The 20473-nt window shown below is 53.9% G+C and overlaps 1 protein-coding gene across 5 annotated transcripts; it reads left to right on the top strand.

Moving 5' to 3' along the window:
- The first annotated feature begins 5156 nt into the window (after window positions 1-5156).
- On the top strand, window positions 5157-16689 carry CMKLR1 (chemerin chemokine-like receptor 1). Of its 5 annotated transcripts, none has more exons than XM_027714869.2 (4): window positions 5157-5352; window positions 11046-11197; window positions 12538-12662; window positions 13124-16689. In XM_027714869.2, exon 4 carries the CDS (start codon window positions 13180-13182, stop codon window positions 14263-14265), a length of 1086 nt encoding a protein of 361 aa, XP_027570670.1. In that variant the 5' UTR covers window positions 5157-5352; window positions 11046-11197; window positions 12538-12662; window positions 13124-13179; the 3' UTR covers window positions 14266-16689. The 5 variants fall into 5 exon arrangements, with proteins under 5 accessions (XP_027570670.1, XP_039244341.1, XP_027570667.1 ...); XM_039388407.1 differs by lacking the exon at window positions 11046-11197 and adding an exon at window positions 6966-7125; XM_039388406.1 differs by lacking the exon at window positions 5157-5352 and adding an exon at window positions 10397-10410.
- The last annotated feature ends 3784 nt before the right edge of the window (window positions 16690-20473 follow it).

Genomic DNA, 20473 nt, shown 5'->3' with positions numbered 1-20473 from the left:
CAGGGCCATTCCCTGGTCTAAGCCTGGGAGTCCTAAAGGAGGAGCTACACTTTGGATTAAAGGATTTGCCAAAGTCTAATGAAGGAAGAGCCTCCAGGCTTCCCTTAATTAACAAATTAGCTCATTGAGAGTCTCCCTAATTTGCCAAATATAAAGCTGCCCTATTAATTAAACAAGAGGACAGATTTTAAGTTGCCAAACCTTACATGTAATTGATAAATTACTAATTTAAACCCTTATTGGTGGAAGGTTCCAGGAGCAGTAATGGGGGATGAGCAAGTGGGATCCTCCAAACAAGGAGCACCTGGGATCTGATCCACCAATGGGACTTGGGGACCACCAATGATCCCACGACCTCTCCTCTTATTGACCCATCCACTAATTGGGTCTGATTACATCCAACCTCTTTCCTCTTCCCCCTAAATCCCATTAATTCACTGTTTTCCATGAGCAGAAGCTCCTCAACAGCTGAGCTGATGCCAGGCTGGGGGTGATGCACTCAAGATGGGATACCCATGGAAATGCTTTACCTCTCCCTCAGGAATTATGACCCTAAATCCCTCATCTCTGGGGATCCTCTTGCCTCTTACTGCTGTGCAGTTTTATGGATCCCCCCAGTCCCGCCCAGGATGGATCAGGCTCTGAGGAACCTTAATTGAATCTTTAGGATAAAACCTTTCCATTCTCGCAGACGATCTGGAACGTTAATCCTGGATAATGTGACATGGAACATTTCCGCGGCTCTTTGGCACAGCTTTCCCTCCTCATGCTCCCTTTGAGTTTGGATTTGTTTGTTTTCCAAGGCAAACTCTGGATCTGGCTCCCATCAACAGCACCCTTTCGACAGATCCCAAAATTTATATATTTATGTAAGTAATTCTCAGATAAGGGGGCTATTTCGGGAATGGGATTCTCGTGGCAATCCTGGGAGAGGGTTGGATCCAGCACGGGATGAGCTTTAAGCACTGGGATGCTCAAGATGCCTCTGCCCAGAGGAAGATGCTGTGGGGGGACCCTGGTGAGGGCACAGGTGCCCCTACATCTCCCTGGCACTGCCCAGCAACTCTCTCCTTCCAGAAATAGCCCCACACTGGCATGAGCTCAGGAATATTTTGCTGTTATTTTTAAAAATTCCAGGGGAATTGGAGCTCAGGGGACCTGCACCAAGGCTACCCCTGGCCAAAAAAGGCCTGAAAATGGCATTGCATTCTCAGAGCTGGCAGGAATGCTGAGGATTCCTGCAAGGAACCAGCCACTTCCCGGTCTGGAGCCGGGCAGCTCCCAAGCCCATCCCAGTGATGGGCAGCAGGATTGGCAAAGCAGGAGGGCACAGTCACCTCCAAAACAGTTGTCTCTGCGAAGCCTTGCTCTGTGGAGCAGTGATTCGCCCAGATGTTCATTGCAAGGAAAGTGGGTTTATTTGTTATAAAAATCATAAATAAAGCAGGTTTTCTTATGGATGTTTGGGAAGTTGAAGCCTTTTGGTTTTAAGTTTTTGTTATTGAGACAAATCCTGCTGGTGCCTTAAAGAATATTGGGTGTTTCCCGAGGGCTTTATCAGCCAGGACCCATCAATGGGTCTATTGTTTCCAGGAGATTTCAGGAATACTCACCTCTGCCTGTGTTTAGTGTCTGCTCACTGTGATCCTGGCACATGGGACACCAGCTGTGGAAAAACATATCCAGAGGGATTTTAGGGTGATGCCGAAGGGTTTTAGGGTGAGGGATGAGCCTGAATTAAGCTCCAGCAGTTTTGTAGCCAACACAAGGCCTTGGAGACCTCTCAGCACCACCTGACTCCCAGTGGGATGCTCAGCATCCAAACCTGAAGCCCTGCCAGGGCTGTTTAACCCTCTTCCATCCTAAATTATCCTCTCTTCATCTGAAATCCCCCCAGGCCCAGGGGTTGGTGCTCACTGTGCCACTGAGTGCAGAGTGGGGAGCTCAGGGATTCTGCCCCCCCCACATTCCTGCTCCCATTCTCCAAACCCAGAGCTTGTTTTTTTTTTCCTTGGAGCTGCAGACACCAGCAGTCCTGGCCTCCATGGTTCCCACACAAGCTGTAACACTAAAAAAACCCACAATGAGTGGGAGAAAAAGAGATGGATGACACATTTGCTGCAGGAAAGGGCTCAGGGTGATGAGAAAACACTCATTTCTGGCAAAACTAACAATCGGGGGGGGAAACTGGGATGCAGAGCAGGGAATACCTGGGCTGATATTGGAATCTGCCTGGTCAGGAACCTCTTTTAAGGATAATAAAGCACAAGGACACACAGAGCATCCCCCATGTGCTGCTTCCTCTGCCCTTTGGAACATTGGCTCCCGCCTCCACCGAGCAACTGGGGGATAAAATTCCTTAAAATTAGATCAAGGCCATGAAATGAAGGTGCAGCACCACACTCAGAAATCCAGCTTTCAGGCGCTTGTGTTTCCAAACCACACTCCATGAGGGGAAGAGAATGAAGGAGTTTGCAGCATTGTACAGACAAGCAAAGGGCGCCAGGGAAATTTGGGAAGGAATCCCAAAGGATTCGGCCAAACGCTCAGCGTCGGGATATTTATGGGAAAACGCTCAGGTGGGGAAGGTGCTGGGAGGGTGATTTGGGGCTGAACCAGCAGGTCTGTGTGCAAACCAGGCAGAGGTGCCCTGACCTGCCCCTGCCAGTGGTGGGATGCAGTGGGACATGGTGCCAGCAGCCTCGGGATCACAGTGGGATCTGGCAGCCCCATCCCAGCCACGCCGTGTTCCGGGGTCATGGAGCCGGGTTTATAAGCCCCGAGTTGCACAAGGTCGGGACTGTTTTTTTCCATTATTGTATCAAATCAGAGAAATAGGGAACATGAAATGTCTCTTTGACATCCTGTATGTGGGCTCTTTATTTTTGCAGTGACTTTTCATTTCCACTTGGATCGGGAGGCAGTGACGAGATTCGGAGCTCGGGACCACAGTGGGTGTGAAGCTGGGAGCCAGAGGGATGAGCTCCCTGTGGGAAAGGAAGGGGATAAACCCAGCCCTGAAACACTGGGATATGTGGTAGGAGCCCTGTGCTGTGTCCTCTCAGCTCAACCCACCTCCTTTTCCAGCCATTCCCATTTATCCCTACGGCTCTGCCCGGGGCGAGGGAAAGTTCTGCTGGATGACGGACAAAGCTCCCCTGGAGAGGGAAAAGCTTCACGCAGTTTCTTCCCCATTAAGTGTGACATCTGTTTTGGGCTGAGTCAGGCGGGTTCCCAGCGCCCACGGGGAAAGCAGAGGAGGGCGAGCGCCTGTGCCGGCGGGGTCGGGTCTGCCGGGCTCCGTCTGTGCATCCCGGCTCGGCAGGGAGGAGCTCCGGGGGTTTTAATGAGCCTAAATCAATTTAGAGCTCTAATTGCTTTGCTCGGTGTGGGTGGCACTCGGTGCTCGCCAAGGCCGGGGCGGTTGCCAAAGGCTCCGCTGGCTCCGGTGCCTGGAACGGCTGCTCCCCACGGCCGCTCCTGCAGTGCCGGGATGGTTCTGCTCCGACACCATCCCTGGGAATGGGGCGTTTGTCCTGGTGCAGGCGCTGCTGTCGGCAGTGTTTTGCTGAGCAGGCGATGCCGGAGGGAAACCCCAAACCACAGCCCAGGGCAAATGCTCGGGAGGCGACGTTGAGTCCCCAGTCAGCGTGTTTTTGTTTCACCATCTTGCTAAGCACAGGGATAAGGGCCTGGGGGAAGGATCCTGCATCCTGTCTGGACCAGGGGAAGGGGCAGGTGCCTGGGAAAGGAGTAGTGCCAAGAGGATAGGTCCTGCCCCAGTGCTGTGGGTGTGCAAAGCTCAGCCTTGCTGGGAACACTGGGACTGTGCCAGCTCTTGGCTCGGGACCCCTGGGTGTTAACATGCCCCAAAATCAGCCCTTGGCAAGGCCACATGCAGGAGCATCTGTGCTCGGTCATTCCCAGCCCCACCACACCCTGCCGTGGTTTTGAGGAGCCCCCAGGTCCCAGCACGTTTCTCACCCCACACAAGGGGATGGTGCCACTCGAAGCTGCCTGGGATGCGCGTCCCTTTGTGGTACCCTTTGACTCAGGACACACCAAAGGTGATAACATCAATTTGTGGTTAATTCTCTCCCTTGCTGGCTGGATACAGGATGGTTTGTGGCCTTAATTAACCTTAATTAATCACCTGTAATATATGAACTTCCTTTCTGCTGGGGAGAGGGTTGAATTGGTTGGGGCAAGCCCAGGGCCAGTGTTGCTTGGGCCTGTGCTGGAGCAAATCCTGCCCCTTCTGCAAGTTGGGAGGGGATAAGATGGGGGTGTCACCCCCAAGCTTCCTTGTCTTTCCAAGGTGATGCCTTTGCACCCAAACCCTGCACTGGCTCTTATCCCACTGGGCTGAGCCTGGGACTGGGATGGCTGTAGCTGGAGAGTGCAGGGACTGCGTGGGGAGGGAAGGAATTTTCCCAGTGCCACATCAAATGTGGAGTTATCCAAACCTCCTGCTCGGTGTGGGTGGGGGCTATGCTGCTCAGTGCTCCCAAACTGGGGCCTGCCCCAGAAAACTTCTTGTTTGGGGCCAGGCTCCCCCTGAATCCCATCCCTGCATTCAGCCTTATCCATCCCTCCTGCCTGGGGCAACCCAGTGCCCCTCTCAGCCCGCCCTGTGCCCCCAAAGGACTTTCCTTGCAGGTGTTATTGGGGCTGTGGGGGACTGAGCTGCCACCACAGAGCCCCCGCGGGCTGGGGGTGCTGCCTGGAAGCAGCTGCAGCATCCTGGTGCTAATGAAATCCATCGGGAAAGCAGCCCCTGAGCAGCAGCAGCAGCGTTTGGGAGCCAGATTTGCCGAGGGGAAGTGACTCAACGTCTTGGAAGGAGTTGGGGGCGGTGGGGGGGGCAGAGGACAGCGGTTGACCCAGGGTGGGGACAGCACGGGGGGGGGCTGGCAGCCACCTGCCTCCCGCTGGAGGAGCAGCATCCCCGTGGAGCGCTCTGTGCTCTGTTATCCCTCCTTAGGGCGGTGTGATCCCGGCCTGGGGGACGGGACAGGAAAGGAGGCCCCTTGGGAAGCAGTTGTTGCTTCCTCACGCTGGGCCGTGGCAGGATCCGGGCCAGCGTTCCCAGCTCCCGGCGTCACACCCTCTCCCAGCTGTTGCTCGCGGAGCATCCTGCTGCCAAGAAAACCCTGGTGATGGATGCAACCAGGACTCCTTCCCACTCCCCTCGCATTTAAAACCGGCGGGGAGCGGCCCCGTGCCTGCGCCTGATCCTGCCGCACCGGGATCCACCTGGGAATGGGATCCTGGTGCCACCCTGGACACCTTGGGCATCCTGACCTCGTCCTACCCAACAGGGAACAGTGGGAGAGCCTGGCACCACACGAGGTATTTGGAAAGGTGACTGGAAGGCTTGTTGCGGGAATACTGGGAGCACTGGGGTGTGTTACTGGGGGGACTGGGGTGTGTTACTGCGGAGTGGATGGGACAGGACCTGCAGCAGAGCGATGGGGAAGACTCAGCCCTTGTGACTCCCCCAGCCCAGGACCACACTTCTCCTGGTTTTTATTACTTTGGGAAGTGAGTGGCATTTTCCACTGTCATGGGGGCACTGCTCCCCCCGGGCAGAGGGGCTGCACCCCACTGGGGACCTGCCACAGATGCCACAAGTGTGGCACATCCCGCAGTGCTGCTGGCACTGGCACGCTATGGAGCTGCCGTCCCATCCTGGGGCTCCTGGGAGAGAGGGACCCCAGCGTGCCAGTCACAAGCTGCCCAGTTGGCACATCCCCCCTGGTGCAGACGTCTGGAGTTTTGGGTCTCTTCTCCTTTCCCCGCGCTGGCCCCAGTGATCTGGCACATCAGCACTTTTCCTCCTGATTCAGCCTCGGGGATGTTGCGACACGGCCCCGTTGTGCAAAGTGGGCCCCGGCCCCAATTCCTCTTTTTCGGCTCCTGTGGGAGCTCAGCCACGTGCACGGGGGTCGTTGTCCCCGCCTGCACGGGACATGATGGCTGTGAGCTCCCACAGGGAATCGCTCTCCACTGGCATCACCTGCTGATTCTGGGTCATGGCAGTTTTCACGCCTGGCTTTTTTTTCACAGCCGGTTTTCCGGTTGTGCCAGCGGCTCTGAGGAAACTGGGATATCTCCCTTGTGTGTGTCTGAAATCAGAAATCTCATGGATATTTGTGGTGGGAGCAGGGGGTTGCTGTGGTTGAAGTGATGCTCTGGTGCAGGTGCACAGTACCAGCTTTTGGTCCAGGCATTGGTATCTCCCTCTGGATGGGCTCTCCTGGCTCAGGGCAGGGATTTGTGTCCCTCCAGGCTCAGCCTGATCTGGGTCACCGGATGCACCGTGAGTGCCACCAGCAATTCCCACCTCCTCACAGGGTTCAGGTCAGGATGGCCCTTGGCTGGTGACCCTCTGCTTGGGGTCCCATTGCAAACCAGGACAGGCTGATTCATCACTGGGAACACGCTGCTGGATCCCACCTCAACCCAGCTGGACGAACAGCTGGGAACAGGCAGGACCTGGTGAGGCGAGGACACAATCCCTGTTTTCCATGCATCCCAGGGATGGCTTTGGGTTACTCCACTCCTGCATGTGTGAGGCCAAGAGCATCTCAGGAGTGGGGAAGGGAGATGGGGGTCCTGGGGAACAGGGATGAGGGGCATCCAGGGGTGGAGAAGCCCTAGGGGACCTTCTGGCTGTGCTCAGCAGGAGCAACAAAACCACAGTGAGGGATGGCCAAACCTTTCCTGAGGGGTCCCATGGGGCTCCCAAGCCACTGTGGGCAGCACAGGGTGGTGGATGGGACACGTCACCGAGGGCAGCCGCTGCCACATCCCCTCTCGTGTCCGGCTGAACCCATGGTCCGAATCCCACATCCTCCTGCAGAGCTTTGCTTCCCCCTTCCTAGGCTCTCTGTGCCGAGCTGGTTTATCCCACCAGCTGCATGTATTTTCCTCATCTTCCCATTCCCTGTGCATGTCCCCAGAATGAGAAGCTTCCACAATATCCCTGTCAGCTCCAGCTTGGACACCAACTGACCCAACCCTGGGGTCATTTCCATGCCAGCCCTAACGTGGGTATAGAAGCAGGGATGTCTAATCCAGCCTCCAGATGCTGAAAAATCCTTGGGGATTTATCCATCTCAGGTAAACACCTCTGGATTTATATATGTATTAATTTCTTTATTTTTATAGGGATTTGGGAGGAGGGTTTTGCTGTAGATTTGCAACCAGTTGCGGTTTTTTGCTCCTCTGTTGTTATAAAGTGGATTTGGGATGGCACAGGATGGTGGGTGGTGAGAACCTCTAGGATCCCTGCTGTCCTCCACCTCAAACCCCATATTTTCCCTAATTTTCCATGAAATCCCCACCTCTTTTGGAGCTGGGCTTTGCAGCCTGTGGTGATAGAAACCCTTAATGGTGGGAAAACTGCATGGAAGGGAGAGGAGCTGGACGTGAATTTGGGGGGGTGATGTCCTTACAGTGTGGCAGTGTCACCTCAGTGGGGACAGGGAGAACAGGGGGGCTTTTCTTTCCCATGCTGATCAGCATTCAGCTGGGAATGCCAAACACAGCTGCAAGGATGCTCCTGCGGATCCGGGGGGACTTTCTCACTCGAGGGGGCTGATTGTGCTGCCCCATCCGTCCCTCTCACAGTCACGTCTGTCCCCCAGCAGACTTATTTCCTTTTTCTTGCTTTCCTTGTTCTTTGTACCCTCCAAATCCGGAGTGATGTCCCCAAGGCTTTGTCCCCACGCAGCCATGATGAAGCCCAAGCCATGATCAGGGACATCCCTCCCTGGGCTGGTGGGATGTAGCAGGGAGGATGCTGCAAAAAAGGGAGTTTTATTGCTCTTTTTATTGCCTGAAAAGTGCCAGGAGAGCCTTGGATTATTAGAAAAAAAAAGAGAGGAGATGAAAGAACTTTTATTATCTTGGAAGTCAAGTCATCTTAAGCAGCTCAGAACCACAAACTGCCCTTTTCAAAGAAAATCTTTGCCTGTGTAGGTACAAACGCCCAAGATTTTCCCCTTTAATCCTCAAACCTCCCTAAGAACAGAATGGATGGAGCAAAAGGCTGGGATTTTAGTTACAGGGCGGCTATTAACAACACTTTGTGCCAGGGAAGGATACATTCCTTTGCCTGGATCCTGCTGGAGTTTCACCCTGGCAAGAGCCTTTCATGACCCGATTTTTGAGGTTAAACACCAGTTTCTGCCTGGACTGGGGTGTGTTCCCTATTGAGGTGACCCCATACCATGGCTGGGGGGTATCCATGAGATCCATCCCATCCCGAGCCGTCCCATCCCGCACAGCCCGGCCGGCGCTGCCCAGATAAACACTGACTCATGTTATTCTGTCCCACCCTGGGCACAGCAACTTTTTTAAGGCTGCCTTTTCCAGCTATTCCTTTTTTTCCTGTGCTGTTCACACGGGGCGGGAGATGAAGCCTTAGCTGAGATGTCTGGAGCAGCCGGGAATGCCGAAGGCTGCAAGTCCCGGCTCTGTGCTGGTGAAGCGGGATGTGTCTGAGTGCCGTGGATGCAGGTAGGGATCAGGCTTCCCACCACTCTCAGCCTTGGGGAAGAGCCCCGTGCCTCAGTTTCCCCCATGGGGACTGGCTGTACCCCTCCCTTTGCACTGGAAACTCCCAGCTCATCAGGAGAGCTTCCAGCCTGGATCCTCACTGGCAGAAGCCTGTGCTCAACCTGCTGCAGCTTCTCCCATGGCATCCTGCATCCCTTTCAGCCTGCTGGAGCAGGACTGAGGGATCAGGGATGGTGGCAGGGCTGGGACTGTGGCCAGGAGCAGCTTTGGGCAGGCCAGGGCTCAGGGTTTTGCACTGGTGAAGTCTAAGCTCCCTTTTGATGGGCTGGTGGTGGATTTACACCCGGGAGTAAATCCCGGTTGGGGCTCCATCCTGGGCATCCCGGTGGGGAGTGGGATGCTGCACAGCATCATCCCTGCAGCAGCTGTTGCCATGGCGATTTCTGGCCAAAATAAGGGGGAGTTGGAGCTGGGTCCCCAGAGTTGCTTTCCCATTCCTTTTGGTGTCTTGCTCCATTGAGCCCTGGCAATTCCGTGTGGGAGTGGGAGCTGGATCCCGGCAGGGAAGTCCCTCCCATGTAACCCTGGGCTGGAAAAGTGTGGGTGCTGAAGGGATGGATGGGGGTGGCTCCAGGTGCCAGCCTGGGATGGGGCCTGCATCCATCTTCCCTGTAGCATGAGATCTGGCCCATTGAATCCCTAGGGATGCTTGGAATCCAGCCTGCAGGGTGGGACTCAAACTCAACCAGAGCAATCAGCCCCCATGAGACTGAGACCGGCATCCACATGTCCCCAGGGACATCCCTGCCCTCCAGGCACATCCAGGACTGCGCCAGGGCTCAGTGGGGGCCGGTACCAGCAGGTTCGGGGGGACATAGAGATCCTGTTTTGCCCCATGCCCTTCCCAAAACTCCTCAGCTGAGAGACCGCTTGTTCCCCCAAACATCTGCTGGCAATTCCCCTCTCCCGGGGAGTGGGGCTGTGCCGGGGCTGCGTGGGCAGCTCCTGTGCCTCTCACCCGCCGGAGGAAGTGGATTGGGGTTTTGGGGTGTGCTGGGAACTCGGAAGCCGCTGCTGGAAGGAGGGAGGGAAGTGCTCGAAGGAGAAACAGGCAGAGCAGCTGCACGGGAGGGGCGAGCAGAGCCCACCCTGACACCCACCTGCTTCCCAGGGGATTGTTCGTCCTGTCCCCGGGTGTCCCTTGCACCCCGCGGGTGCTGTGGGGGGACAAGCACCAACCCAGGGGCACCCCCAGTTTCCCCAGGGCTGCAGACTCGGCACAAGCAGGTCCCAGCCCGATTTCACTACTGCATGATGTGGATAAAAGTGTGATGCACTTTGACAGCTCAGGAAGGACTTGATGTGCTCAAAAGCTGCTCTGCTGGTTTGATTTGATTTGCTTCTACTTTTATTCCCGCAACCTGTACCGGTTCCTCCAGTAAAAAGTCTGGCCCGCGGGCACTGAGAGGGCAGGAGGCGGTGCTGGCAGCCTGCCCATCCCTGTAAATCCCGGTGCAGGGCTCTGGCACCGCCCGTGCCCGGTGGTCCCTCCTGCCAGGGTGCCGAGCATCCCCTGCCCTCTCTGTGTCCCTGGCAGGCAAATCCAGCTGAGCTCCCCCCGTTTCCCCACTCACATCCGTCTCCCGCCTGTCTGGGCTGGCCACGGAAGAGTTTTCGCCCAGAAAAGCTGGATTTGAACATTTTCTGCTGTTCTCTCCGCTTCCTGTTGCCTTCCCAAGAACAACATCCCTGACCTCATCCGCGGGATGCTGCCCGTGTGCCGCCCGTCGGGAATCCCAGCCGGCGCCCCGGCTTGGGCTCGGCCTTCCCTGGGTACCAAGACAAATACAGCTGCGGGAATGTCGGACCAAGAGGCTATTTTGGGTAAATCCTGTGCTCATTTTTGTTGAGGTAGGAGGACACAGATGAATAGACTGAAGGGAGAACAGTGGTTTTGGCTCGAGCCGGGAATTTTCATCCCGCAGAGCAGCAATGAAACACTTGTAGTATTATATGTTGGTTTTTTTTTTTTTCCCCAGACTTTGGTTTTTTTTGCTGTGAGAAATGAGGAGGTTTCATGCAGCTGCCCTCTCCATTTTGGGGAGGATTTCAGGGAGGCAGGTGGGAATTTGCTGGATGATTTTCCAGTGGGTTTGGGCTCCCGGTGCCCATCCTGCCCCTGAGCTCTCCAGAGCCATCTGGAACATTCATGGTGGGGTTGGCAGCTGCCTGCCTGCTGCTGTGGGGTTTGGGATTGCTGCTTACGAGCCCTGGAGACAAACCCATCCCGTGCCAAATCCCATGGGGAAATAGAATCCTGATGTTCCCGTTGATCTCTGTCATCCTCATCCCAGCTGGGGACTGAGACCAACCTGATGCCCAACATGGCGGAGCAAAATAAATAGACAAAATAAATAATCTATTAAACAAAGCTTTGGAATGTCTGAAAGTCTTCAGGCTCAGCAGTTAAAAATAATAATGAAAGGGAGATTTTGTGTTAAAAATATATGTGGTCACAGTGAGAAGAGGAGCCTGTGAAGCTGAGAAATTGTTCCTACCCACCTGGAGCAGGGGCTGAACGTGGGGTCTGGGTGATCCTGTGGTGGTGAGGGGTGGTGGTCCAGCCCTGGTCATCTCTCATCCCACAGGTGACACCATGGTGGAACTGGAGGTGGGTGGCATTTTTGGAGGTTTCTCCACAGTGGTAGAGCAAGTTCTGGGAGCTTTGAGGCTCTCTGGGTGAGGGGTGGTGGGATGGGACAGGATAGGATGGCATGATATGGGATGCAATGAAGTGGGGTGGGATGGGATGTGATGCAATGGGGTGTGGTGGGATGGGATGCAATGAAGTGGGATGGGATATGAGGCAATGGGGTGGGGTGGGATGGATGTGTGGTTTTGGGTTCTCCCACCTTTCTTTGGGAAGGTGATGACCTGAAAGCTGCTGTTCCATAAAGTAGCGACTCATTACCCAGGAACATTAACATTAAGAGTCAGTTCTGCTGATTCTGTTCCTTCCACCGGATCATCAACTTTAATTCATCTCTTGACCATCAAGGTTTTGCCAGGACAAGACCTCCTTCCAGCTCCAGCTAATTCCCAAACTTTGCACTAGTACCTCATTTATTCTGGCCTCTTATCACCCGCTGGAGTTCAGCAAGCGGGGGGGTGATGGGGTGGGATTTAACCCCTTGGCCAGGAACTTTGCAGCAGCAATGGCAGGAAGGAACAGGAGGAAAAGCCCAGGGAGAAACAATAAGTTCCAACACAAACACCATGGGAATTTCAAAGCAGGGCTGGCAGGAGGGTGACGCTGAGGGGACGTTCAAGGTGAAATGCCTTGGGAACAGGGAGTGTCCCTGGGCGGGCAGAGCCACATCCCTCCTCCAGGACACATCCGGGTGCAATGGTCTGTGCTGGGGCTCACACAGATCCTGCTCCTTCTGCCAAGGCTTGCTCAGACTGGTGGCTTTTGGCTTTAGTTCACTGTGATGGCTCACAGGGGGTGGTTGAACCTGTTGAACAAGGGCTCCAAGTACCTGCTGGAGACTGGAGTCTGATGATGGCAAACGACACTGTTGGGTATCACAATTAACATTTGGATACACACAGGACACCAGTTTAATTGGAAAGATAACCATATGAGAGTCCAGGGTGCAAAATAGATAATGCAGGTAATGCACCTCATGCACATTTATGTCTTTATTTATAGTAACGTGGCTGTGGGGTTGATTGTCGGTTCTTTGTGAGCACCTACTGATGCTGCTCCTGTTTGGTGCTTGTACTGAGTGTACGGTACAGGACTTCTGTCCTAGGTTACTCCAAAAGCTGGTGAGATGAGGATAGGACCCCAGCTTCACCAGACTGGTGGCAAGAAGGGTCCCCAGGCCAGCACAGCCCTCCCAGAGGAGGCTGCACAGGGTTAAATTACAGCGGCCGAGTCTGTTTCCTCCCTTAATTCCACATTGGAGGGTTAATGGCCTTTGTTTGATCTTGGCTTTAATGTTACAGCTCCGTCCCTAGGCCTGTGTGGAGGGAACTGCCTTTGTGCTGTGGGACACTGAACCACTGCCTCTTCCCCATCCTGCTGGAGCACAGCCACCACACCAGAGAGGAGAGGAGAGGGGAGGTGAGAGGTGAGACAGTGCTTGGCATCAATGGGGCAAATGGGGAGGCATCAATGGGGTAAATGGGGAGCTGCCTGCTGGATTTTCAGTCTAATTTACTGTGCACTCAGGAGAAAAAATACAGAAGAGCAATAACGTGTTGCAGATTGGAAGGTCTCAAAGCTGATAATGAGCTGTTAATAAGTGTTATCCTGGATTTTCTGCTGGAAGTAGGCGGGTAATAGACATTTTCTGCAGGATGAGGCTGCAGCCACATCCTGGTGGAGATGAGGGGCTGAATCATGTCCTGATGTCTCAGGGTCAGGGGGTGGGAACTTGGTGAGGAGCTGCAGGAACATCTTTCTCTGGGGCCAGTTGTGGGTTTCCCACGGGATCCCCCACACCTGTGTGCTCCCTGTCACCTCTTGCCCACATGTGTCAGGGGGCTGTGACCCTCCCACTGTGACTGACACCATGTGTTTGCCCAGCAGAGAAACATCACCAGCTGGAGATCCTGGGGCTGCCCAGGCCGTGATTTATCCAGATAATGGCCCTTTCCAATTTGTCCAATTTCTTGGATGATGTCGATAACTACAGTGACTACCAGGATTACATCTACGAGGACGTGACCAGTGTGTGGGTAGACCCGTCCCACGACCCGAAGGACATTGCGAGGATCCTCTCTGTCATCATCTACACTGTGTCCTGCGTGCTGGGCATCCTGGGCAACGGCCTTGTCATCGCCATCATCACCCTGAAGATGAAGAAATCAGTCAATGCTGTCTGGTTCCTCAACTTGGCCGTGGCCGACTTCCTCTTCAACATCTTCCTGCCCATAAACATCGCGTACACGGCCATGCGCTACAACTGGATCTTCGGCACGGTCATGTGCAAGCTCAACTCCTTCCTCCTCATCCTCAACATGTACACGAGCGTCCTGCTGCTCACCACCATCAGCTTCGACCGCTACATCTCGGTGGTTTTCCCCGTGTGGTCCCAAAACCACCGCTCGACCAACCTGGCGTATTTAGCGTGTTTGATCATCTGGACCATCGGCATCATCATGAGCTGCCCCTCCCTTGTCTTCCGAGACACGGCACAAACCCGAAATTCCGTGATTTGTTTCAGCAACTTCTCCCTCTCCAGGAACAAGTCTTACCAAGCCCTGGCACTGATGAGGCACCGCACGGTGAACATCACCAGGTTCCTCGGCGGGTACATCCTCCCCATAACCATCATCACTTTCTGCTACATCGCCATCGTCTTCAACCTGCGTCGGAACCGCCTGGCCAAGTCCAAAAAGCCCTTCAAGATCATCGTCACCATTATAGTCACCTTCTTCCTCTGCTGGAGTCCCTACCACCTGCTGAACCTGCTGGAGACAGAGCCGGGCATGGTCCCGCCCTCCGTGTTTGAGGTCGGCATCCCCATCACCACGGCCCTCGCTGCCTCCAACAGCTGCATGAACCCCGTGCTCTACGTCTTCATGGGCCAGGACTTCAAGAAGTTTAAGGTCACCATCTTTTCCAGGCTGGTGAATGCCCTCAGTGAGGAGACAGGCCACTCCAGCATCGTTCACAGGAGCTTCTCCAAGATCTCTTCCATGACTGAGAAGGAGACGACAGTGCTCTAAATTCAACCTGGTGCCTTCAGGGGGGACATAGTCCTCTGGTGTTGGCCATGCCCTCCACTGGGATGCTGGCCACCACTGTAGTGGTCCCTGATGTGGGACAAGCATGGTCCAACACTGTCCTATAGTCTATTCCTTGACTGGCGTTGCTGCCTGGAGGCTAGAAGGGATTGGAGACCACCACTATGTGCAAGTGGAGAAGACACAACCACCCTTAATCTTTGTCATTGCAAAGATTGTTGCACCAAACTATTTAAGGAAACACTTCAGGGTGTTCCTGTCTAACCTTTGCACTCTCTGACCTGGGAAGGGCATTCCTGGTGTTTCCAGAGACATTGTGATGGGGTGGGGGACATGTGTGGGAAGGCACCTCCCGAGATGTGTGCTGGGTGGGCACCACCACAGGTGACACCTGCTATGGCCAAACTGGGGACACTGCTCTCCTATGTCTCTGTTTGGCTACTTGTGTTAAATCCTGAGGTATTTTGGTACAAGTGCAACGTGTTTGTAACTGTTGGGAGCACTTTGCACCCCAGGAGGCCCTGGGAAGTGTCCTCATACCAGCTTTGAATATCCCACCTCGATGAACTGGGAAGTCTCAAATGTCTCCTGAGTGATCCAGACCCAGGGGGTGGGGACTGGGCTCGTGCACAGGGTCACTGATGTGGAAAACTGAGAGAAAAAAGAGGGAAAGATCAATTTGAAGTGTGTTTTGAACAACACTCCCTTTGATGGGCACATTCCACACGGTACATTTTGCAGAGTGATTTGATGTTTGGGACCAGGAGTCCCAGTGATTCCTTGCAAAGGGCCTGATTGGCACCAGGGTATGGGTCCAGGGGCTGGGAATGAGCTCCTGCAAAGGATCTGCTCTCCTCTCCTGCATCCAGATGGCCCTGGGAACTGGCTCCATTGACGGCAGCTCCCTGGTGGGACTGGTTGGTCCTATGGGATGATTTTCTCTCTTCAAACCAGGCAGCAAGCCCATCTTGGGAGACTCTGGGAGTCTCGTGGGAGACTCTGCCGCCACACACCAATCTCTGAGGTGAAGGGTGGGCTGAGCCACTGTCTCCATCCAATTTCACACACAGTTAATCTGGGAGCTCCTTCTCCATTAGGGCTTCTTGACTACGACACCGGTGTCACGCTTATTTATGTGCTGGTTTCTCCGTGTCACCCACAGCCTCTCTCTCCCAGGAAAGTGAGGAGCCCTGGGAGCTGGGTTTGGGCAGCCCCAGTGGCATCAGGGACATTTCAGGAGGTCCCCACAGGAGCTTTGTGCAGGGATTGACATGCTGGCAATTGAAAGTCTGCTCACAGGTGCCCACAAAGGCTGAAATATTTATTTATAGCATTTCTTGAAAATCAGAAAACGGAAAAAAACATGAAGAGGCAGCTCCCAGGCAGAGGCAGAGAGCTATTTACGGGCTCCTGGTGGCAGCAGATCGTGCCAGACAGGTACAAACCGAACCACAAAGCCCCGGTAATTGAGCTGCCGCCCTGAGCTGTGGGAATGCTGCGGATCAGAGCAGATGCTGCAGCGGGAGCTGGATTTCAGAGGGATTATCAGGCATCCCCTCCACCCTGGCACTGCCTCCCTGCTCTGCCTTGATCTGCATAACCTCGTTAGTGTGATGGGGAGAGGGGAACAGCCACACCATAGGAGCTGGATCTATCCTTCCCTGGGATGAGGCTGCCTGCAGCATCCGTGTCTTGGGACAGGGATCCTGATGGATCTGGTGTGTTTGGATGCGGTTTTGGTGCTGCTGATGGTGTGAGTTGTGCTGGGGCAAGTTTGTCCCCGAAGCCAGGGCAGAGGGGTGACCTCCTTCCCACCACTGTGGATCCAGTCTGCTAAAAGTGGGAGATTTATCCTGAAAATTAAGAATATCCTGCCTGAGCCCTGAAGGGAAACGCAGGACGGGATGAGGTTTATAAAGGAAATTAATGGGAAATTAACATAAAATTAGTGACTTCAACAGTTGGATGCTGCTCTCACTATGCAGGGGGCCGTAGGACACGCAGCACCTGGCTCCAGGTGTTTCCATATCTCCTGGGAGCTGGGAATTAGCTGCTTCCCCAGGGAGCAATGCCATATTCTTGGCCCACACCGTGTCCTGTGGTCAAGCCCAGGGCTACTCTCAGCCCAAATCCACATGTTTTTTTCCCCTAAAACCAGTGCACAATCCATAACCATGGCAGATGCTGGAGCAGGGATGCTCCTCACTAATTTTGGTGGCTAGATTTTGCAAGCCCATCTATTATTCCTGCAAACAGCTTTCCAAAAAAAACAGTGACTTGGTACTTAACCTGGGGTTAAATCATCACTATAATGACAGCTTGGGAATCCCAAGTTTCCCAAATGTTTGAGTTCATCCTTGTAGTTGTTTACTTATTTAATAAAAGAATCTGTTTTCCATACAAATACCCTGGTATGTGCTGAAGATCATTACATGGAGTGGGAAGGATCTCAGGGTTTTCCACTGAGCAGTCACTTCCCAGTGTGCATTCCTGATCCCTGCTATTGAATTTGGAATTGTCAAAGTGGTCAGGAGCAGAGGGGTTGCAGGGCTGGGGCTTGAGCGACCGAGATGGGAGTGTGGTGCTCTGAGCCTCTTGGATGGGAAATGTCCCAAAGATGTTCTCCGGGGAATTCCCACTTTAATTTGTCCCTGAAAAGACTAAATGGCCCTTTAGGGGAAAAAAACCCGTGTCTGTGTGTAAAAAGCAGCTGGAAGAGCATAATTTCCCCGTGTCCACATGTGGATCCCTGTTGGATCACATCCAGCAAATGCTCTGTTATTCCAAATTGAATGAGGAATTATTAGTGCCACTGCTGAGTTGGTCCCTGTGTGGGATCTGTCTGTGGGATCTCCCTCCATCCCCCCCAGCAGGGGCTGCTTCTCCATCACCTCCTGTACCCCATGACCCCTCAACTCCCACTCCCCCCAGTCCTCGAGGCTGTTTTGGGGGGACAGGGAAGCAGGGAAGGGGTTGGTTCCTGCTTCCCAATGGGCTCCAGGTGCTCCATCCCAGCATCCACCTGACACCAGCATTGCTGCTCCATCCCCTCCTGCTGCTGGTTCTCCCCATGCTGGCAGGGTTTGGGGTGAGGATGGGGAGAAAAAGGGAAAAATGGACTGAGTTTTCGCAGCTGGACCCTGTAACCTCCCAGATTTTGAAGAAGCCAGGAAATAACGATAAATCCCCAGGGAATATAAGTGATTCCTGTTCCCGTGTCACCCACTGATCCCAGCAAACAGATCACAAAGAGAACATTAAAAATGTGTATATATATATATATATATGTAAACAGGACAAAAATATTCTTCCTAAAACTTCAGCAGCTCAAGCCCCTTCAGCCAGGTTTTTTCTTCCCTTTTTGGCAGAGTGGCAAAGAAAAGCAGCTCAATATTATCCCAGTTCCTCTGATATTGCCTAAATCCTGCAGGAGCAGGAATCTCACAGGGTGCTGGAGATGTATCCTGTCAGCTTTCCATTTTTTTTTTTGCAGTGGTGGTTATTTTGTTCATGGAGGGGAGGGGGCTCAGGTTGCCGTGTTGGTGAAGGGAAGGTCCAATATATTAAACTGAGCATCCTTGGATGCATCCCAGTGACCCTGGTCCCCCTGGGCCGCTCAGATGGAGATGTCCTTAGCTATGAATTAATGAAGTCCTCTATGAATTAACGAAGTGCTCTTGATTAGTGACAGCAGGAGGTTAATGACCAGCTCCAGGGGGACGTGCACAAACTGGAATTAACATCCAGGGAAGGGGCTCAGTGGGGGCTGCAGCTCCAGGGCTGGTGTCCCAGATCTGTGCTGGCCTGAGTGTGACCACCCAGCCCCTTTGGGGGCTGAAATTGGTGAAACTGGTAATTAGGGGTGCAGAGGCTTTAGTATCTCAGAGTTTAGGGGTGAGTGGGATGCAGAGCCACCACCGACCCCGTTAAAGCTGCAATTAAGGCAGCTGTGGGGATCATGAGCTTAGGGTAGGTCAGGGCCTGTGGGGGAAGAGCAGCAGGTTTTGGAGCTGGAACACCAACTCCCATCCCAGGACCCTCATCCCAAGCCCTGAGACTCAAACCTTCAGCCCAGGACTCTCATCCTCATCATAGGACCCCAATCTCCAGGGCCCCCATCCCCAGCCCTGGGACATCCCAGGAACCCCCTGACCCTCAGCCCAGAACCCCCCATTCACAACCCTGTGACCCCCCCATCCCCAACCTCAGATCCTGTTCCCCAGCCATCCCACCCCTCCCTACCCCATGATCCCATGGTGCTGAGGAGCTCAGCACACCCAGACCCCGATGCTTTTGCAGCCCACCAGGAGCCTGGGCAGGACCAGTCCTCACCGTGCACATCCCAAACCTACCTCATACCATGTCCTCTTCCCACCCCTCCAAACCTGGGGCTGGGTCTCATTCCATGTGAGAAATGACTTGGGAATACTCCAATCCCATTTCTGTGGAGCACATTACCGGCCTTAATGACGGCTCTTTTTCACTTGGCTGTCACGGCCCTGAAATAAAGCCATGCTTTACCTCACCCATAAATCACTCCTTTATTTGGAGCTGGAATTAAATTAAAAAAAAAAAAAAAAAGAAATAAACATGTTACCCTCTCCCTTTCCTCAGAGCCAGGCAGGTTGGAGCCATGTTTAAATAATCTCTGCTGTATTCAGGCAGATTGTCAGCTGTAAATTTGGGGGAAAACAGCAAAGCTGATAAATAAGCATGTTGGGTTTATCAGTGATGGATGTTGCTGCTCTCGGATTTATGACACATCTCCCCATTAAGGGGCTTTTGTGACAGTGCTGCTGGGTGGTGCTGCTGAGGGGGGTGATTTCCCTCTCATTTAAACGCGGCAGGAACTTCATGGGATTTAATTTGGGAGGAAGGGGAGCCCCTTCCTTCCGAGCTGCTCTGAGCCCCCCAGCATCGCTGGGGTCATTGCCCAGAACCCCCTGAATTCACCCCAGAGGGGCTTCCACTGCCTTTGATGAGGGAGGGACCCCCAACCTGAGCTGCTCTGGTCATCATCTCCAGAATCATCTCTTGCACCACAAGGACCACTGAGCACAAACCCCCTCCCGGGACTGGGGGCACTGCAGGTGATTCTGGTGCAGCCGCTGTTGCAGGGACCGCTGAGCACAAAACCCGCACAGAACTGGGGGAAATGCAGGCGGTTTTGGTGCAGCCGCCGTTGCCACAGCAACCGCTGAGAAACCCATCCAGCCCAGGAGGGAGGATGCTGCAGCCTCCGCCAGCGCAGGACCGGGAGGGAGGGAAACACTCCCGGGGATGAGAGATTGATGGAAATAGATGATTTTCAGTGCAGGAATCCAGGGAGGGGGGTCAGGATCTCCCCAACCCCAGGTGGGGCAGGGCGAGATGGCTGTGCCCCCCCAGGGATTGCTCAGGGCTCGCTGGGGCTGAGTCAAGCAGAAAGATTCCCTGCTTTTCCAGTCCTCATGGAAAGGCTGAGTGTTGCCTACCCCGGGCTAATGGCATTACAGAGGCAGCCGAGCAGGGAGGCTATTAAATGTCAAGAGCTTTGCACAGGAAAATGATGCAGGAAGGATGGTTGGCTCCTCTTTCCAGGGGGAATGGAGATTTTATTAGTGCGTGCCGGTCCCACGTGGTAAAAATATAACCCGGCATTTAATAAATAAATAAAAATAAATGAGAGCATGAAGCTTCAGCTCTGTGCGTGCAGGGACAGCAGCTCCTGGCAGGAGGGAGAAGCTGCTCCTGCGTCAGTGGAATGGAAGGGAAGGAGGGACCCCCCCTAATCCAGAGGTGCATCCAGATGTGCAGCACACGCTGACAGGGACCTAATGACTTCCAAGTGCTCCATTTCAGTGCAAATTAAATTTAAAAAAAAGCAATTGTGGCGCAATAAAGGCAGGGGTGGGAAAATAAAAGAGGGAAATTGAATCTGCTGGTGCTCAGGGAGCTCCATCAATCCTTTTGCCGTGGGTTGGGAAGGGGTTTGTGGGGGCGGTGGGGCAGATGTGGGGTCCCCCTCCCCACGCCCCTCCTTCTCCTGACAAGCTGCAGCCCAGGCTCTGAGCGCGTTGGCTGCACGCAATGTCAGCTCTTAATTGTTTTATCTCCGAGATTAATTGGCTTTTGGGGTTTAATTATTTCCGAGGGGCGGAAGGGAACGCTGCCCCTTTGGCAGCCACGGCCTGTCAGAACAAATCACGCC

Source organism: Pipra filicauda, unplaced genomic scaffold (assembly GCF_003945595.2).
Source record: "Pipra filicauda isolate LSUMZ 115617 unplaced genomic scaffold, ASM394559v2 scaffold646_size190468_pilon, whole genome shotgun sequence".
NCBI lineage: Eukaryota > Metazoa > Chordata > Aves > Passeriformes > Pipridae > Pipra > Pipra filicauda.
Note: the sequence above shows the minus strand (reverse complement) of the source record. Positions and strands in the feature narration are given on the sequence as shown.